This window comes from Oxyura jamaicensis, chromosome 5 (genome assembly GCF_011077185.1).
Source record: "Oxyura jamaicensis isolate SHBP4307 breed ruddy duck chromosome 5, BPBGC_Ojam_1.0, whole genome shotgun sequence".
NCBI classification, from domain to species: domain Eukaryota; kingdom Metazoa; phylum Chordata; class Aves; order Anseriformes; family Anatidae; genus Oxyura; species Oxyura jamaicensis.
The window spans coordinates 28,364,252-28,383,770 of record NC_048897.1 but is presented as its reverse complement, the minus strand read 5'-3'; the positions used below and the strand labels follow the sequence as shown (position 1 = coordinate 28,383,770).

General features: G+C 45.0%; 1 protein-coding gene and 1 long non-coding RNA gene across 3 annotated transcripts in view; one reads left to right on the top strand and one right to left on the bottom strand.

Annotated features, from left to right (window-relative positions):
* LOC118167412 overlaps window positions 1-8,851 on the bottom strand; it is a 37,796-nt gene extending 28,945 nt beyond the window's left edge. The window contains exons 1-3 of one of the 2 annotated variants that reach the window (XR_004751121.1): window positions 8,704-8,851; window positions 8,412-8,566; window positions 6,536-6,689 (exon numbers count right to left, since the gene is read on the bottom strand). This is a non-coding gene — a long non-coding RNA (uncharacterized LOC118167412). Of the gene's footprint in view, window positions 1-6,535; window positions 6,690-8,411; window positions 8,567-8,703 lie in introns of those variants that run through there. The other variant, XR_004751122.1, reaches the window with a different exon arrangement.
* A 3,583-nt stretch (window positions 8,852-12,434) lies between these two features.
* Window positions 12,435-19,108, top strand: LOC118167411 (L-lactate dehydrogenase A chain). The gene is made up of 8 exons (XM_035326750.1): window positions 12,435-12,570; window positions 14,170-14,301; window positions 15,048-15,165; window positions 15,893-16,066; window positions 16,527-16,700; window positions 17,547-17,664; window positions 17,993-18,116; window positions 18,277-19,108. Exons 2-8 carry the CDS (start codon window positions 14,176-14,178, stop codon window positions 18,439-18,441), a joined length of 999 nt encoding a protein of 332 aa, XP_035182641.1. The 5' UTR covers window positions 12,435-12,570; window positions 14,170-14,175; the 3' UTR covers window positions 18,442-19,108.
* Window positions 19,109-19,519: the final 411 nt, after the last annotated feature.

Genomic DNA, 19,519 nt, shown 5'->3' with positions numbered 1-19,519 from the left:
CAAGTCAAACAGAGTTACCTTTTCAGTGCCTGCTGGCCCACCTTCTCCACTAAGGTTTTTGCCCCTCAGCTTCCTTTCAGTGCTGTTGGAGCTAAAACCCACCCCAAGGCTTTCCTTAAAGCTCCACCTTCTGGAGTCCTGGAACTTGGTTACAAACCAAAATAGTTCTCATTAAAAAAATAAATAAAATAGCTCCTGGCTTAGAATTAAGGCTTTGGAAGATAGAAAGACAATTAGGAGTACACCAGATGGTAAATTCAGGTTTTTAAGCCAGTCATGTAATTCTGGGAGCCCAAGTCTAGTCTGGAGGCTGGGGAGAAGATGAGTTATGTGTGTACTTGTGTGACTGACAGCACTTTACCCTGCAGTACCAGAGAGATGTAGAAAAAGTCTCCCGTTAACCTGCAAGCCATTTAGGAGTTCTGCTCTTTTGGGCAATCCACATAAGAAAAACAAGGTACATCTCTGAAGGCTGAGTAGCAGTGTGATCCAGGTCAGACTCCGCTGTGTTTGGGGGAGCCTCCAGGCTGCCACATCGCTCCCTGCCCTCCTCCGAAGGGCAGGACACCCTCCTCCCTACACAGGCCTGGCAGCTCCCCACGAGCCAGCTAACCCTGCAGCAGCGGGGCTGGCAGCCATCTGCTCCCGGCAGCGCTCCCACGCGCAGGCTGGCAAGGCAGGCTCCTACCTGGTGCGGACTTGAACCAAAGCCCTCCCTCGCACAGCTCAGCTCAGTTCTCTCCTTCGCTTCCTCACGCACAGGGATGCGGTGACCATCCCCTCCTGCAGTTCGACTGAAGAGCAGCTCTGCAGATCAGATCAGCCTTCCTGCTCCCTGTTATTGCACAGAGGGACTGCACAGAGGAGACCCAAGCAAAAGCCTGTGTAAGACACAGCACCAGCAGACAAGCAACCGGGCTGTGGCAGCGCACTACATTTGGGCATTGGCAGGTCCTGGACGTACACCACAAGACATGCTGGTCAGCGAGCACCACACAGTGGGAACACGGCCCTGAGATCCCCACGCGGCTTGTAGGCACCTACAAGGCCTGCTTCTACAGCAGCACAGGGCTTGCTTCACCTTGCTCTTTCCCCAGCCCTCCCCTGCCAAGGAACAGTTTCTGGTGGTTCATTTCCTGTCTGTCTTCATTCTTGTGGGAAGAGGAGTTCGTGGCCATCCAGTTAGCTCTGCTGTGCGCTGGGAAACATGTAAAATCACGTCATGGCTCCAGGATTTACTAGTTCAGGTCTGTGTTTGCCAGCATTTATGTTTTCGGAAGGATGTTTTAGCATTCACCTGGCTTTGAGCTACAAAAATGGTCCTGATCCACGCTGTTAGCAAAAAGGTGTGCTAAAGATCTCTTCTAATTAATACCCATGTTGCAGCAGAACAATGCGCCATGAGATGTGAGCAAAGAAAGCAGCACCCAGGACTGCATTAAGCAGCGCTTGTGTGGCTTGGCACTTCCTGCCAGAACTGAAACACAAGCACAGGCTGACAGCAATTGATCCTGAGCCAGAACCCGAGCATTAGAGAAGTAGGGTTATGCATAAACTCCCTGAAGCTTCACAGTGTGGTCTAGAAAAGTTTTATTTTGAGCTTTTTGATAAATTCAACCTCAAAACACAGACTGCAGATGCAGACCTGCAGGTCTACATCCTTCTAAAGTGTCTGTCAGCCTCCCAGAGTCACTGCACCTCGATCTCCCATAAGTCATCACAGATTTGGTTAACCCTCCCCAGACCCAGACCTCAAAAACACATTTCAGGAAGGGTTTCAGCTGCAAGTTTTGGATCTAAACACTGGTTACAGAAGAGCTTTGGCCCTCAATCTCCCAGTCCGGTGTTGTCCATTACAAGTGGAGATGAGAGCATTTCCAAGGCACGTGCCTGTTCCAGGAGCCCTCCAGAACTCAGCACTCAGAGATAAATTCTATCTTATTAGAGGAAGCTTGGACTCCCCAGCACAACCGGACACAAAAGCACAGCAGGCAACGGATGCTGGCTGTGTGCATGCTGGCTCCCTGTTTCTCATCGCTGCGTTTTACTCTGGCAGGTCCATCTGTGCTATTTTTATGTGGCTTGCAGCCATGCATTCAAGAGGATGAGTGTAGCAAGAATTAAAGGCTCTATCACTGTGCAGAGGCGTTGGGCACACAGTTTTTGTCTGTGTGTGCCTCTCCACCCCCACATTAACCACTGCATTTCAGGTGAACGTCCCTGGGGGAACACGCTCTGCCTGACATAAGTCACTCCCTCACACAGGCTCTCAGCTGGAACTGGCTGCTGAGAGTGTCTGGGGAGGGGGCTGCTGGCTGCAGAGAACACCAACGCCTGCAGACTGAGCGCTAACAGGCAAGCCCCCTTCAGTGTCCTTCGGCACATGGCCTGGGAGGCAAGATCAAGTGTGTCAGCAAAGAGTGACAGGTCACAGCGACATCCCACAGCCAGCAGGCATCCTGCTGCAATCTTGGGAACACTGCCAAAGGGAAGCTTTCCTTTCTGGAGCATCCTCAACCCACTCTTGCTTTCAGCGTGCCCTTCTCTTCCTTCCTTTCCTCCATTTCTGTCGGTGCTGCATTCTACTCGCTCCCAGAGAGAAATAGGGCAAACATAACCTGATTAACCAAGAGGATTTGGGAAAGGAAGCGGGAGGAAGGGAGATTAATACCCACAGACATACAGAGCCCTTCCCTCCTGCATTAGCTCTTGCCTGTTCAATAATTAAAGTGCTCTGCAGTGACTTTGGAATTTGCTACAAAAGCTTCTCGTAAACTCTGTCTCAGCATGTAGACATCAAAAGAAAGAGAACATTCGGTCTGACAAGCTGAAATTTCTTCCCTACTTCAGGGTCAGTCAGAAGCTTAAAATCACTTGGATGTGAGCCTAAGGCTCCATTTTAAAACATAAGGGTCCCTCTTGCTGCTGTTCATCTATTGACAGTTTGAATCCAGCTTTTATTTGGCTAGGCTCACCTTGAAGCGTGGGTTGGAAGTTAAGACAGGCTTTCTCTGCTTCACATGTGGAAAAATCTCCAAGGCAGACAGCAGTTCACGCATGTTCACATGAATAAAGTACACGTCACACAGGCTCTGAATGCCTACCAAGACCATTTTCCTACTCACAGCCTTTCCTGCTTGCTTATCATATAGACAGATGATTGAGGTCAGAAATGCAAAGCTTTCCCATATGCAGAAGGGATGTCTTCTCCGACCTTCCACAGAGCTATTTTTGGCTACTCTTATATGCCTAAGAGCTCTTACAGAGGTCATGCACTGAATTAACTGCCATCAGTTCATGCAAGACACAAAACGTTCACAAGGGTTTTTGGTTGCTTTTGCTCCTTGTTTAAAAAAAAAAAAAAAAAAAAAGGATTTTGTGTCTCTAACATAACACTCTATTGACTCCAAGTGCCCAGATGTTCTATTTGCAGAGGAGCATATTTTAAAAGGGGCCATGAGACAGATCATTAGTCATTTGTTAAAACATGTAGATTATACTGTATGTTCAACATGCACTGGGGGCACAAACAATTGGTAACATTAAAAATGACAGAACCCTGGGCTGGTGGCAGCCAAACACGCAGACAGTGATATTCCACAAGAAAGCAGCAGAGCTCACTCCTGTCTGCATACGTGAATACACTGCACCACATCCCAGAGGTCAGAGGCCTGGGCTCAGCTCTGTCTGTGTCTCACAAACTCTAATGCTGACTTTTCGCTACCCATCTGGCACTGCCCTGTCCACAAATGCTTCAGTCCAGAGAATGAGAGCGAAGAATTGGGTGAGCCCCACTGCCACAGGGGCCAGTCCAAAGGCTTGCCACGTGGTGAGGAAGTGACGTGTACCAAGGGGACTGCATATCCCTGTCACCACTCCAAAAATTGTTCATCCTCACAGTGAGCAAAAGATGAAACATGCTGGTATCTTTTCCCTCCCGACATCCCAGCATTAAATCTCAAAGACCTCCCACAAACATGCAGTGAATCATACACAGACCATAGGATGTACAAAACAGGAATGATGTACAATTAGAAAAAAAGAGGTGGAAAAACGTACCAGCAGTGATCAGGGGACCCAGCATCAAGAAATATGGCTCTAGTGCACACATGCACAGAATAAACTACATTATCTCCTAGCATCTCACTTTTTTTGTCACACTGGTACCTTTTAAAAAGGGAAACTGCGCTCAGACACTGCCTCTTAAGGCCATAACTGCACAGGGTCTAGGAATACAGCTGAATCTGGACAGTTGTGAGAAAAATCAACATGAGGCTGGTGTGCCAGTAAGAAATGGTGTACCTTGCATTTGCCACCCAGGACACAGGCATACTGTTCCTCTTACATTCAGGGTCAAGAAACAAAAGATTCTGCAAGAATCAAGGCTGCCTCTACAGCAGCTCAAAGTCAAGCTCTTGTTCCCTTTTGTAACATCCTCCTCTTTAAGCAAGATTCACCATAGTTTGAAAAACAAGGCTGTGCCCTGCAAGAGTTTGCTAAATATTGGTGAAGCTTCATCTAAACACAGGAATAAAGGAACCACAAACCAGCAACTGCAGGCTTAGCATAGCACTGTGAAAATGATTCATTGGCAGTCTGCAGGCAAGCAACAAGATTTCATTTTCTATTTAAAATTTGAATGTAAATAAGAAAACTGAATTGATAGAAGTATGGGTCTGTGTCCGTGTGACATTTCTTGGAAAAACACAGCGCCCCAGCACAAGCATCATATTTGGTAATCAGTTTGCCTTTCTGTGGTTCCACTTTCACTTCCTTGCTTTACTCTGACTCTACGATTTGTGAGCTCTTCGCTGAGGAGAGCTACTGTGTGTCTGTACAACGCCTGCACTGTGAAGCTGTGCTGCCGACAGAGATGTTCAGTCTGGCACCTGCTCCTAGTACATTAATAATTTCTCTATGGCTGCATAATGAAGCAGATTACTGCTCGAGATTACTGCTGGTTAGCCATGCAGGCTGCATGTCTCTCTAGTCTTATTTTCCTTCAGAAACACTGCCTCTTTTTAGACCTTCAGCACTGAGTCATGGTGCAGTGTATCATGTTTCAACTAGGAAACATGGGGATTAAAAAAAAAAAAGGAAGAAAATAGCTTTTAAAAAAATCATTAGAAATCACCCTCTTCTTCCTGCCTTGAACTTATATCTAACCTCAACGCACATGTCTACCTTTGTTGTGGATAGGATGATGTCTCCAGCTACAACCCTGCACCCCTGGGAAAAGTGCAGGCCCCTGAACACCCATGGCAGCCAACTAAAACAAAGCTACTGCATACCCAGATGATGACATAAATCCCTAACAGGTAGCATGAGCTGGGAGAACTTGGTCATTTTAAAAAAAAAAGTGCTTCTTTCTTTTTTTTTTTTTTTTAGCAACTTTCTGCCTATAAAATAAATTAAAGCAAAGTTAAAAGCCCAGGGAGCAGAACTTCCCAAAAGACAAGGCATCAGCTTTGCCTGGGGGCTGCTCTATTTCCATTCCAGCAGCATGTTCTCCTGGTAGTACAGATGATATAGATGGTATTTAAGAACCCTGCGTAATAACCTCTCAGGACAGTACCTGCCTCTCACATTCTGCCCCCCCCCGGGCTTTGCATTCACCCACAGAGCTACCACCACCACAGAAGCAAAGTTGTAAAAGAGTACCTCGTGCAGAGACAGTGAAGTTATTCCTCCCCTCTGAGGGCAGCAGAGGAGCTCAGCGCTGTATCACAAGCTGAAGACACCCCTCAGGGCTGTTACCAGCTCAGCACTGAGCCAGGCCAGTTGCAGCTCTTTTAAAGAGCCTCAGGTGTGGCCCAAATGTGGGGACTGAAAGGAAAACAACTGGTTGCCTGTCTCCATGCTATTGATAAGTTTACTGAACTGCAAGTTAAGCTTCACATTCTTTCTCCCACAGCCTTCCCCAGGGAATGGATAATCATTAGTCACATAGTCTGAATTTTTGGGTTGACCCATGTGGTGCCAGGAGTTGGACTCGATGATCCTTGTGGGTCCCTTCCAACTCAGGGTATTCTATGATTCTATGATTTATTACATACAGTCATTTGTAGGCACACACATTTCCCATATACACTAGAGAATGTGCAAAACCAGAATGTGATTATGTCTTGATCTCTGGCCTCACCACTCCAGGTACAGAACTGGGTTTTATTCCCTGGGACCCACAAAGAATTACAGGAACTAAGCCATATTTTACAAGCTCCAGGAAAGAACAAGAGGTGCAAAAGTTGTGCTTTATAGCACTGATGTTTTCAGTGAAAGCTTTGAGGACAGGTATCTTCTATGCTCAAGTGTGTTCTTCACGAAAACATAGAACAATTTTCATTCTCTAGGACTTCCTTGACCTTCGTAGAAATGAGAGCTTGGCCACAGCCATTTTGGCATGGGAGAGAATACATAATCTGCTATCACTTTGAATACACTGAGGGTCAATCAGATATGAAAGGTCTGAAATGCTGGAAAAGTATTTTTGAGAAAGAGAACACTTGGATGAGACAGGATGGATCAATTACTTACTCTGCTGTCCTGAGTAATGCATCTTCCTTTTATTCCTTGGAACACGCTAAGCCACACAACCTTCACATCTGTTTCCATGTCCCTTGATGGGTCTGATACCCTCTTCTTTGCTGTCCCCTCTTACAGGAGGATTTACAAATGACTTATGCTTTTCACTGTGGGGGAGACGACATTGTGTCATTAAACGTACTGTCCCAAACGGCCTGAATCAGTAAAAAACCTGCCTTTGCAGGACTCTGTTGCTCCTTACACTGAGCTAACCAGCTTGTTGGCATGTGGTGTGCTGAGAAAGGATCCTGGGAAAATCAAAACTGACAGCTGCAGAATGAATATGAATATTAAAATAAGGCCAAGGAGGTCTCTGCTCCAGATGGAGTATAGAGACATGCCTCTGACCTTTTGCTGCTGAACCTCCCCACCCTCTTGAATTGGCAAGCAGCAGTGGCAGCGGTCTGCAGCCCTCCTCTCATATCCCGCTGGCTCCCTACTGTAATTTATAGAAAGTCTCCACTTACTGCAACCTGCCAGGCACTCAAGAACAACTTAAATAAGAGTAAGAGTTCTGCTGCTACTGCCAGTTTAGAAGGCGGACAGCATCAGTGGGGATGCAGTAGTGATAACACTCCTTTGGACAGTCAGTAGGAGGCAGGTGCTGAACTGGCTGAGATACCTTTGTGACTTTGCTGGGCAAAGACTAAATAGTGGTTCCTGTCCACTAGGCTGCCTTTTTATCTATCTCTGCCCATGCGATTTATCTGAGCATCCTGTTTTCTGCAGTTCCTAAGTAAATGAGTAAATATTCAGTTATGTAAAAGGAATGGGTTTGGCTTGGAGAATCCTGCACAGTGACTCATGCTTCCATGAGTAAATCCAATCCTTTGGAGAGCAAGACAGTCACATGTTCTGCTTAGTCCTGTTCTGCTTAGTCCAGCCACCTCTAGCTACATCTAACAGAAGGATGCTTGGGAAGTAAGGATTCTTCAGAAACTGACAATTATTTACACAGGTCTCCATGTATATATTACCCTGGTGAACATGGATAAATAGGCTGTAGAAATACCCAAGTAAAAAATACCCGGAAATGAGAATTGCATCAGCTAGTGCTTCCCCCAGCCACCACCCCACCCCGCCCACTCGCCACAATGACGGTGCAAAGAAAAAGAGAGAAGCAGCAAAAGCTCTACATCCTTGTACCACCCAACATGTAACGCGTAATGCCGTATGTGCAGCAATACCTGTTAGTGCAACGTATGGTGAAATTAATCTTTTAGCTTTTAGTTTTATTCGATCAGTTCAAACGGTTTGATGTGGCTATACAGCTGAAGTTTGAAGAATACAAAATACGGATTTTATAGAGTGTGAACCAACTTCCTGTATCCTACCCAGAGAAGTATCTAAAAATTGCAAGAATTCCGGCTCTGGGAGCTTTTCTGATGTTGAAGATATAGCAGAGTATGACAATCTTCTGATCTCAAGCTACTCAGTTTTGTAGCCCAGCCTTCTCTGACTTAGGGAAAGAACCTCCATCATTTCCATTTTGCTTTATGATGCTGTGTTTCATAATAAACTAATTCCTACAGTACTACCACCAGGTTGGTAGGTAAGGACCCTACCCATTTTACAATAGAGAAATGAAGCCATAAAATTGGAAGGAATTGTTCAGGCCTCAGAATAAATCAAAGGGAGAGACAAGACTAGTACATGACACAGCTGTGTCCAGTGCCAGGTCTTTCCTGCACACACTGACGTCTTATGAAAGAAAAGTCATTGATGGTGTCAGAGCAAAAGCAGGACTCATCATGCTGGGAATAACACTGATGATTTTTAGGAGCAAGTTAGACCTCAAATCTCAGGTGGAGCAGAGAGATTTCACTGACCTTTACAGGGCTGGTCAGCACCAGCAGTGGTACTGGGTTACTGCCAACCTCCTAGCTGGGCTTTTGCTCATACCGCAAATATGTGCAGGTCGTGGTTTGGTGTCCTCATCCACCCCAGCAGCACCATCAGATTGGACTTTTTCAGGAACAAGGACCTGAGCAAATGGCAAGAAGTGTAGAAATGAAACAACACCATGTAAAACCTCTTGTATATTAGCACTATGGAGAGAAATGTACTAACACTTTGTAAGTGTTTAACTGAAAAAAAACGAGAGACACACATTGAACTCACCTTGTATAACTGTCTCTGGACTTTGTGATAAAGGTTTGATCGGTATCTCATAGTTTAAACACATTGATTAATGTGAATCTTTTCCTTCTGCTATCATCCAAAGCCTGATCAAATGCCACCTAAGGTCAGTGGAAAGGCTCTGCCTGTTACTCCTAGAGAGAAAATAGAAACGTTTCCACATTCAGCAACTTCTGTTGCTTTACTTTTCATGTTTAATCTGTGAAAGCTAACATGGAAAAGAGGACAAGCAGGCTAAGGAAGGGCCAAGCTTCACTGGAGAAACCCTGTCACATTTCAAGTATTGCCATCCCTGTATCTACACCACCTCCTGCTACTGCGATGGAGGGCAACAGCAGAAAACTGACAGGAAGAGTAAAACTCCTTATGTGTACAAGTGAGGAAAGCTGGCCCCATCCCTACAATCAAAGTCAGTCACTTAAATCAAAACAAACCTGGCCTCCATCTTCCATGTGCAAGAACAGTGCCCTTCATTTGCTCACCCCATTCTGTTTGTGTTGTTAGGAGCTTTCTCTGTTAGAAGCCGTCTGAGGTAGAAAATCAATGTCAATCATGACAGATGACTGCTCTCCTCCTGAGCATCTACTGCTGCTACTAAGATCACACAGGACACATAAAAGGAAAAATTTGGCATTCACAGCCTTCTTGTTTGCAACCCAGATGAATTAACACCGACATATTAAAAGCTGTCACTCATTTCTAATGAAACGAGGCTTCTGGACTTGCTGGGACCAGGATGGTTTTGAAACATCCTATTTTGCTTGCTTTTGTCTACTCTACTGAAGGCAGAACCTCTAGTACCTGAACAGGTACCAGACAGCTGAGGAGAACCTGATGCTATAAGTTACCTTATGTTATCAATAATGGAGATTTGGTCTTGGTTCTGTTCTCAGTAACAAGTAGCACGGACACAAGCAAGTGAAAAATTTACTGGAACTTATACCCTGAAAACCATGTTCAATTTTATATGCCTGAGCCACAGAATAAAAGCAATCTTACAATACTAACATTCTCCTCCTAGAATCGCTGGTCTCACCATGACAGTAGTAAAATACCACTTGCTCTACACTAGTTATATATTTTTAAACGCCCATTAGTCTACCCAACTGGCCTCGTCTTAGAAGCCTCTTATATTCAACATCTTCGGAAACATTTTTTTTTAATAGAGAGAAAACATTTACTGATCTTTGTTCCTGTCAAATGCTCAGTTTCTATCCAAGTAGACGAAGGTTAGCACTCAATGTAGATGCTGTTGTCCAGAACCCCAAACCTGAACAAGAAGTTTAGGCCCATTCATACAAAGCCCCTGTAGGGATAGATTCCTGGGGTGCAGAATTAAACTTCCTAATCTGTTCTTGAGACTGTAGATGGAACAAGATGCTCAGCAAAGCCAGCATAATACAGAATGACAGAACTACGTTATACGGTTTCCTTTCATTCTGCATTCCTGCAGCATTAGGCCTACTCAGCACCTACCAGCACTTTCCCTTCCATACCACAGCTATTACTGTCTCTCTCCGCCCATGCCACACATCTCACAAGCATCACTCAGCGGCAAGGAACAAAGCACATCTGTTTTTTTGCAACCGACAGGTCATTATATCTAACCTCCATTGGTAGAAGGGCTATTTTTTTTTATAATGAAAACCCGTGGTGGTTCAGTACTGAACCCAAACTGTATTTTTCTGACTTCAATTTCATGCAAATCTCTCCTTATGCAATGTTTCAAACATTTTTAGTTATTCTCTTACCTGTGCTACGTGTTTCTTTTGTTTTGTCAACGGACTCTTAAAGAAACAATGAGGCTTTGGGCTACCATTCCCATCAGATCACCATGGCAGAAAGGAATTGCCACTGGGATGGTCAGTGCGAAGGTATTAGCATGCCTTGAACTTGAATTACTTCACTTGTAAAGCAGAGCTTGGTACAAGCCTCACACATAAAATGCACCCATGTCTACATAATCTGCACCAGTCTAGCACAATTGAGGTCCTTTGTTTTAGGCTTGCATGTGCTAGGAATGGGATGAAGTGGTGGAGAGATCAGGACCTCCATGGTAACATACATTCTTCTCAGTCGTAAATCAACTAACAACTAGTAAAATGACTTCAGAAGAGAAAGGATATCCCAGACAAAGCAGAACTGGAAAAGCTGGTATAGGTAGAGGAAGACAAAGGGATGAATTAGAAAGGAAGGCCTTCTAACACAGCAAGATAATCACCTCCTAAAGGAATTCAAGTACATCCTAGAAGCCACAAATAGGTATTGCAAAAAATCAGCCAGAGTTAGAACCCCAAAGGCAGCTAAGACAAATATCTGAAAGGTAGCACAGCCACAAGAAAATTAGGAAAAAAAAAAAAAAAGAAGAAAAAAAAAGTATAACTAATATCATTAATAGAAGAACAGGACAATAAAGGTAACCTAGTTACTCCTACAAACCTAAATGACTGCTTCCCTGATTTTCATTGCGGATGAACGTGTTAGACCATGGGTTAAAGAGAGGATGTCTAAGAGAAGGAGTGGAAGGGAGAAATGGCTACAACACAATAAATGAAGGCAGACACGTGGAGAGCAGAACAGAGCCTGCTGTGCTCCAACCGGAGGAACCAGACAGTCTTGATCCCAGAATCCTGAAGCACAGTTAACCACAAATCCAGGTGTGAGGATTTTCAGTAAGCTAACTGACTCGGAGGCGTTACCACAGGCCTGGAGAACAGCGAACATTTAAGTAGGGAGCCATGCTGGAAGCGGTCCGGAACTGTGCGTTTGATGTCTGTGCAGTCCTCCAGGAAAACTTCTGAAGGGAATTTTTACTCCAAACAAAAAATTCAACTAACAAAGGGTTAAAAGGTAACATGGGTTTATGGAAAAAGTTTTGTGGGACAACCCTGTACTGTAGTATAAAATCCAAAGTTCAGACATCCAGAGAATAATAAAACATAGGTTTTGTTCTCTGTGAGTAAGAAATGTTGTTCTCTGTTACGAAAAAATGAGTAAAGAGGGGAAGGAGCTGGCTGTACTAAGGAGCCACTGGGTGACGGGGAGCTGACTGTGGTGTGACTGAAAAACACAAGTGCATGTCCACTTGTGGTATTTCCAGTAACGACAGGAAAACATTAATGTTCACAATAGAGGCACCACTAAGAACACTGGTTAAAATACTCCACTGCAGCATCCTCTCTCAAGAGAAAACAATTAAAACTGGAAGAGGCCTGCAGAAAGGACGGCCCAGTGATCAGAGCACAGCCTGTATCATGCAAGACTGCCAGGGTTTAGCTTATGTAACTTGAAAAAAAAATAGTGGGAATTTGATAGACAAATATGGGGAAAGGGGAAGTAAACAGCAAAGGAGGATGTCTGGGCCAAATAAAACAAACAGCAATAGACAGAGGTGGAAATTAAAAGCGGGTTTCCAGCCGCCGGCCGAGAGGCTCCATCCGGGAGCACGGCGGTGCAATTAGGGGGCCATAAACCCCAAGGGCTTCAGCAGGAGGCGGGAATCAATCTGAGGGAGGACTAACACCAACTCCCCGAAGCCCCGGGTGCCGGCAGCAGGGTTTTGCCGTGCCGTGCACGCAGACACTCCCCGTCCCCCTCTGGCTCCCTCAGCGGGCGCCGGGGCGGCCGTTAGGAGCCGAAGGGTGCCGGGGCCCGTTGCAGGCGGCCCGTTGCAGGCCGCCCATTGCCACCACCTCCCCCCCCCCCCCCCCTCGCCCCGACGTGTCTGCGGGCACGTCCCCACCGCCGCGGCCCGCCCGCCTCACGTCAGCCGCCCGGCCCCTACTTAAGGCCCCGCTTTGGGGCCCGCCCCGCCACGATCGCCGCCGCGCTGGGCTGAGGAGATCAGGGGTACGTGCCCGGCGCGAGCAAGGCTGAGGGAGGGGTGGGGAGGTCCCGGCCGCTGCGGGGGGCTGCGGCTCAGCTCCCTGGGAGGGAGGGAAGCAGGGAGGCACAGCGGGGTGCCGAACTCCCAGAGGAAAGGCTGCGGGAGGCAGGGGCTGCCCGGGATGTGAACGTGGGGGGGGTGGGGGGGGGGGGCAGGGGGTTCGCTCGGTGCCAGTCGCTCGGCCGAGCCCCCCCGCACCCCGGTGGGGGCTGCCGGCACGCCCTGGCCCTCAGCCCAGCGCCGCATGGGCGAGGCACCGCGCCCTGCCCTGCCCTGCCCGCGGGCCTTGTGCAAGCGGCGTGATTGCTGCAGCGCCCGCCCCGAGCATCGCCTCCGCCGGGGGGAAGGGGCCTGGGGTCAGGCATGGCTCCGGGCTCCGGCTGAACTACGGTATTAGCACGAAGCTGCTCTGCAAGGAGCTGAAATGTACCCTCAGCTGCTGCTTGGCCCCTAACCTGATGATTTCCATGAAATAGCAGGCAGAAAACACTTCAGTAATTAACTCTGAAATGCTTGAGTGTGGACTCCTCACCATGTTGTGCTGCTTCAAGTGCCGCGGGAGTGCTGGGCACGTGCAGACTGCGCGCCATGCTGGCCCACGCTTCAGGAGACATCTTACGGCGGTCTTTGCTTGTAGCCCTTAGTCAGCCTTTCCTAAATGCGCACACTGCTGGCTTCCTGTCCCTCCCACCCCAACCCCACTTAGCCCTTACCTGCCCTGCCAGCTCTGCCTCCCTGCGTGGCCTTCCCTGTGCTGCACGAGGTGGTGCCTGTTCAGCGCTAGCTTGAGAATCGAGCTGTGTCTGTGCTTGCATCCATCTGCGAGGCTGCCCCTGCCTTGGGCTCTTCGGGTGAAGCAGAAGCTGGGCAGATGCCAGCACAGCACTGCCTGGGAAAGCAAAGGATCTTGGGGTGAAAGCACACTACTCCTTCATTGTCAGGGTGTTTCAGCACACCTGTGGCTGGCACAGGTTAGTTAGAGCCCATATAACCAGGCTGCTGTGCAGCTGGTAGGTTAAAAAAAAAAAATGAGGCTGGGAGGGTTGGTAACACCACTCAGAATATCATGTTTCAGGAACACAAGGAACTAGGTATTTCAATGCAGAATCGTACGGTTTCCGTTGGAAACAAATCCATAAAGCACACTCTGAGGATCATCTTTTTAAGAAGGCTTTGCCAAATTGTTGTACAACGGCAGCTCTGGAAAGGCCAGAGGCATAGAGTACCAGTTTTTCAAGGCAGCAGAATGGAGACTGACAGGCCGTGCTGTACTTGGAAGTACTAAAATGGCTTCCTTTGGTGAAATGTAACTCGGATGATAATTTAAATCCATCTACTAATACTGATAGAAAGTTATCCAGCTATATAATCTATACTGCTCAACTCTATAGTAAGCTTAAACAGTGGATTGTCATGATTAATTCGGTTTTTAATTATTTTATGATTTTATATTGATTTTTCTTAGCATCTGTTAATAAAGTCTGTCTGCACGATATAAATATCCCGGTGTCAGTGAAAGCCCCAAGGACTGGAGAGATAATCTGTTGTTTTCCTTTCTGCAGTGCACCATGTCTCTCAAGGATCAGCTCATCCACAATGTCCACAAGGACGAGCATGGCCATGCCCACAATAAGATCAGCGTGGTTGGAGTGGGTGCAGTTGGAATGGCTTGTGCCATTAGCATCCTGATGAGGGTAAGTGTCAAGCTGGGGATCAAGCAGCATAGTTTGCACTATTTGAGACCTAATAAGAGGGACAAAAAGTAATCTGCCTTATTAGACTAATTGAGCTAGCACATGATGAACTTTTGGTTGTACATTTCTTGATTTTAGGGCCTGAAATGAAGAAGCTAACTTCAGCAATTTCCTGTCAATAGCCTGTTGTTCTTAACCAAGTTTTCCTTAGTATCTGACACAACATGCTCTGACTTAGTCAATGGTAAATGCAGCTCTGAAATTCCGGGTGCCCTTTTAGGTAGGAGCCCTTTAACACTCCAAGCATACAGACAGACAAAATGGCTTGCTTCTTAGTCTGAAGCAAAGAAGATGGGGCGATGGAATAATTCTTTGCAGTGGGAACTGCAAAAAGTGGTCCTAGGCACTCTGCAATGCAGAAGTCATGGAAAATACTGTGATAACACCAGGATTGTTTAACTCTAAAATAGGTTGTCTGTGAACAACTACTGAGTTATTCTTTTGTCATTGTCCTGCTAAATTGTGCAATTATTCCATGCAGAATGTGGATATGAAAAGTATATAACTAATTCAAAGTGGATATCCCAGGAGACTAACTTAAATACCTGTCTTGTACCAAGTGAAGTGAGAGATGTGAACAGAATTGCTGAAATGGATTACTGCTTTTAAAAGAACTGTAACTTCAGTTTCCACATTGAGTTCTTTGTTCAGAAATAAACTTACTCTTTAATCCTGGTCTCACACAGGACTTGGCTGATGAACTTGCCCTTGTTGATGTTGTGGAGGACAAGCTGAGAGGAGAGATGCTAGATCTCCAGCATGGCAGCCTCTTCCTTAGAACACCAAAGATTACTTCTGGGAAAGGCAAGTAGTTGGCTCCAATGTACTTATTTATAAATGGAGATAAGCACATCAGATCTCAAACTGGTCATCCAAGTCTAGCACAGAGCCTGCGGTCCTACTCATAAGGAGGGGAGCTGATTTTATTTCTGTTCCTACAGAAGTAGTACTCAGCTGACATTGCTTCACAAGGGCCATCCAACTAGTACCTTCAGTATAGAAAGATGCATTGAAGTACTTGTGTACCTCTGAGAATTGTTTCACAGGCAGTTAGCCTCTGAATGCATTACTGCTTACCTGTCAGCTTTAAGTGTCTGACAGCTTGCAGTTTAGTGATGGCTTGACTGGGGCAAGTAGCAGCCATCTTATATCCCAGTAAACACTCAGCTTCAGTGTCTACAGGTGATGGGTCATGAGAGCAGAACATTCCTCCTCTTCTACACAAAACTTGCATTGGAGGGTATCCTGACAGCTACCCTGTATCTACCTATGGCTGAGAAGTATGGAATACCATTGCCTAAGTTCTGCACGTTAAGATACTGACTTGCCTTTAAGGTTGCTGCCTGTGGCAACAGGCCAGTTTTTTAAAAAAAGGTTTCCACTTTCTGTAGAAGCAAAGTCTATAGTAATGATTATAAGTAAAGTTTTAGCAACCTCAAGCTTGAGAATTTTAGGTATCAATGCTAAAAGCAATTGAACTCCTGTCCTGAACCACGTGTACACGTCATTTGATACAGCCTTTTGTCTGCAGATTACAGTGTGACCGCCCACTCCAAGCTGGTCATTGTCACTGCTGGTGCCCGTCAGCAGGAAGGAGAAAGCCGCCTTAACTTGGTGCAGCGCAATGTGAATATCTTCAAATTCATCATTCCCAATGTTGTGAAGTACAGTCCTGACTGCAAGCTTCTTATTGTCTCAAACCCAGGTTTGTCTTGTTTTGCCTTGGCAAGAGGATTTGGCTTAGAGTATAACCTTTTCTTCAGTAAGGTGGTCATATATTAACATGACCAAGCACAGGCTTTTGGAAAGCACTTATGCCAAATAAGCACATAGCAAGAAGTGTCATTGTCCTCTCCACACTCAGCAAGCTGGTTCTCTGAGAAATAAATCAGGTTCCCTCCAATTTGGGTCTTTGGTTGCAAGTGATCTTTAGCAGAGGACACAGTAGGGGGCACTGGTAATTGGATGCATAGCATAAACAGCCTCTTAATTTTGTCTTTTTATAAACAGTCATTATATTAGCCTGCTGCAGGGCCTGGTGATGGGCATGACTTCATTCTCCATCTAACTAGTGTGCAGATAAAAACCCTTACAGATGAACAGAAGATACCACCTTAATTATCAAACTTGATGACTGGCACTTACCCTCCCTGTTCTACTTACAGTGGATATTTTGACCTATGTGGCCTGGAAGATCAGTGGCTTTCCTAAACACCGTGTTATTGGTAGTGGCTGCAACCTGGATTCTGCTCGTTTCCGCCACCTCATGGGAGAAAGACTGGGCATCCATCCTCTGAGCTGCCATGGGTGGATTGTTGGAGAGCATGGAGATTCCAGTGGTAAGGGTGAAATCTGGCTATTACATCATTTTTTCTTCCTATACTTTGCAAGAAACATCATTTGTGAAGGCTACAGCAAAACGTTGCTCAGAAAGCTTTTGTACTGCAGCAGCTTAAGAATGCAAGTCCTGCTTTAAGTCTCTTGCAGCACAGAGTAACCCTAGATGATCTATATTTGACCCAAGTTATGCTGCTTGGAAAAGGTCATTACTGTAACCTAAGGAGGCTAAAAATTTATATGCTAAGTTGTTCCCATAACTCTCCAAAAAGCAAACTGAGGAAGCAAGAGGGTACAGTTCTCTGCAAGGGACTTCCAAAGATCTGCAGTAGACCTACCGGTAGTCAAATCAGTTGTCTTTACTGGCATCACTTGATTACTTGAACTATATTTAGGAATAGAATTGCAGAGTTGAGTCTAGATGAGGACAGGAGAGAGCACTGTTCTCCTCATTTAACCTGCACTTTCTCTAGCAACAGCAGAGCAGCACTGTCTGCTTCCTGACATCCAACAATGTATTTGGAATCAATTTTTTTGAGAAACTGCTGCAAAATACAGTGTTACTGTCTGTTTGGTTCATGTTGTTTAGGAGTTTTGCTTTCATAATGGTACATTAAAACCCTGCAATGTCACATGCAGGAGCATAAAACCACTTTTCATGTTCTTAGCTCACAATTTAGATTAAATATAGTATGACTTATGAGACCAAAGCCATATCTAAATCTGTAATGTGCCATAGATTAATCTAATTAGTTCCTGTCTTAACTGTTAACTTGAAGAAGATAAAACTAAGTTTGTTTGCAAGATTCTTCATCTTCTGAGGCAATTAATCTCTGTGCAATTCTCAGTACCTGTCTGGAGTGGAGTGAATGTTGCTGGTGTCTCCCTGAAGGCTCTTCATCCAGAGCTGGGAACTGATGCAGACAAGGAACACTGGAAGGAAGTTCATAAGCAGGTGGTGGACAGGTAAATACTGATTTCTTTTTTTCTTGAACGTGAGGACTAATGATAACCTACAACATCTCTAAACTGCATTATTTATATCTGGTTTATTAAGCGGCCCCAAACAAATGTCAAGGTACAGAAATACTACAACTTGAAATAATGTTTTAAGAACTAGTGTAAATTTGGCAGAGCTGATTTTTTTCATTGTTAGTAAGCTTTAAATAAGTGAAGTGTTTTAGCTTCAAAACTTCCAATGTTAGTGAGGGGCATAGTGTAGACCTGTTAATGCCTTTCCTACAAACATGCAGTTGAAGCTACTTGTTTTTAATGAGTAATTTTTACTCTGCAGTGCCTATGAGGTCATTAAACTGAAGGGGTACACATCATGGGCTATTGGCCTTTCTGTGGCAGATCTAGCTGAAACTATTATGAAGAATTTAAGAAGAGTGCACCCAATCTCTACAGTTGTTAAGGTGAGCAGCCCTTTTTGCCAACTCTTCTCTCTCTTAACTGAGAACAGGGGTAACATTCTAGTTTAATTTGTTAAACTTGGTTCTGTTTTCCTGATTAGAATACTCTGTAAAACACATACTCAAGGCCCACCCTAACTAACTATTCTTACCTACTTTTCAGGGCATGCATGGAATCAAAGAAGATGTCTTCCTAAGTGTTCCTTGTGTACTGGGCAATAACGGCATCACTGATGTAGTGAAGATGATCCTAAAACCTGAAGAGGAGGAGAAATTAAGGAAGAGTGCAGATACACTCTGGGGAATCCAGAAGGAACTACAGTTTTAAGCCTGTTCAAGCAGTTCAGTGTTTGCAGTTTAACAGGTTTAGTGGTTTGTCTTAATGTTGCACTTTCCAAGTAGGTCAAATCCTTCAATGTATGTATCTCAACTAGAACACAAAAAATAAAATCTGAACAAAGGAGTTTCCTAAAGATGGTGTTAGGAAACTACTCTAGGATTTTCCCCATGCTCAGACACCTGTGTTCTTAGCCAGAGCTAGAGAGAACCTAGTCTTGTACAGTGAAGTGACATAAATCCGACATTCAAAGCAGCACTGCCTAGAACCCCCTTTGCTTCTTCCTCACCTTGTTTAAACCTTGGCTCAGAACAATAAGTAAGTAGCTCTTATACAATGTGAAACCAAAGACTATTTTCTTGCAGTTAAAAGACTGTCAAACCCCTTGACAAGACTTCTCTGCCAGCTGAATAGCTTGAATAGTTCACTGTTGGTTGGTCCAAATATATTTTCCTATAACTGCTTTGGAATTTTTGTGTATACTTTTTTTTAGAGAGCCTTATTTTTGTGTACTGTATCAGACTAGTTAGACTAGTTGTAAGTTTATCTCCAAAGTATGTTTGAAAAAGTGTTCCAAGTTTCTGTATGCAACAAGACAGCACCTGTTCACCTGTAGTACCAGCTCCAACACCAAATAAACCCTCAGCTGTTATGTCTCCTCAGTTTTCTTTATATAGCTCTCTCTACACTACAGCTCCACTTAAAATCACTAGTGATTTTATCAAATATATTTCTTCAGTCACAGTAACTCAAACCTCACCTTTGTAAAAAACGTGCATATGAAACTAATCTGTTGTCAGGTCCAAATACTTTGTAAACTTTTATAACACCAGACTCCTGAGTTAAGAGTGCAGGGAAAATAGTCCAAATAGAAGTACTTAAATGCTTGTGACTTAAACTTAGTTGCCTTACTAGTGCAAAGAAACTGTTGACATTATTGATAATTGACTTAATCTTAAAAAACAGAGGTAACAAAGGAAATGTTTTCCTTACATGTATGCTGAACAACATATAGGAAAATGTCTCTCCACATTATTGAATGCTTGACATCCACAAAAAGTCAACCTGC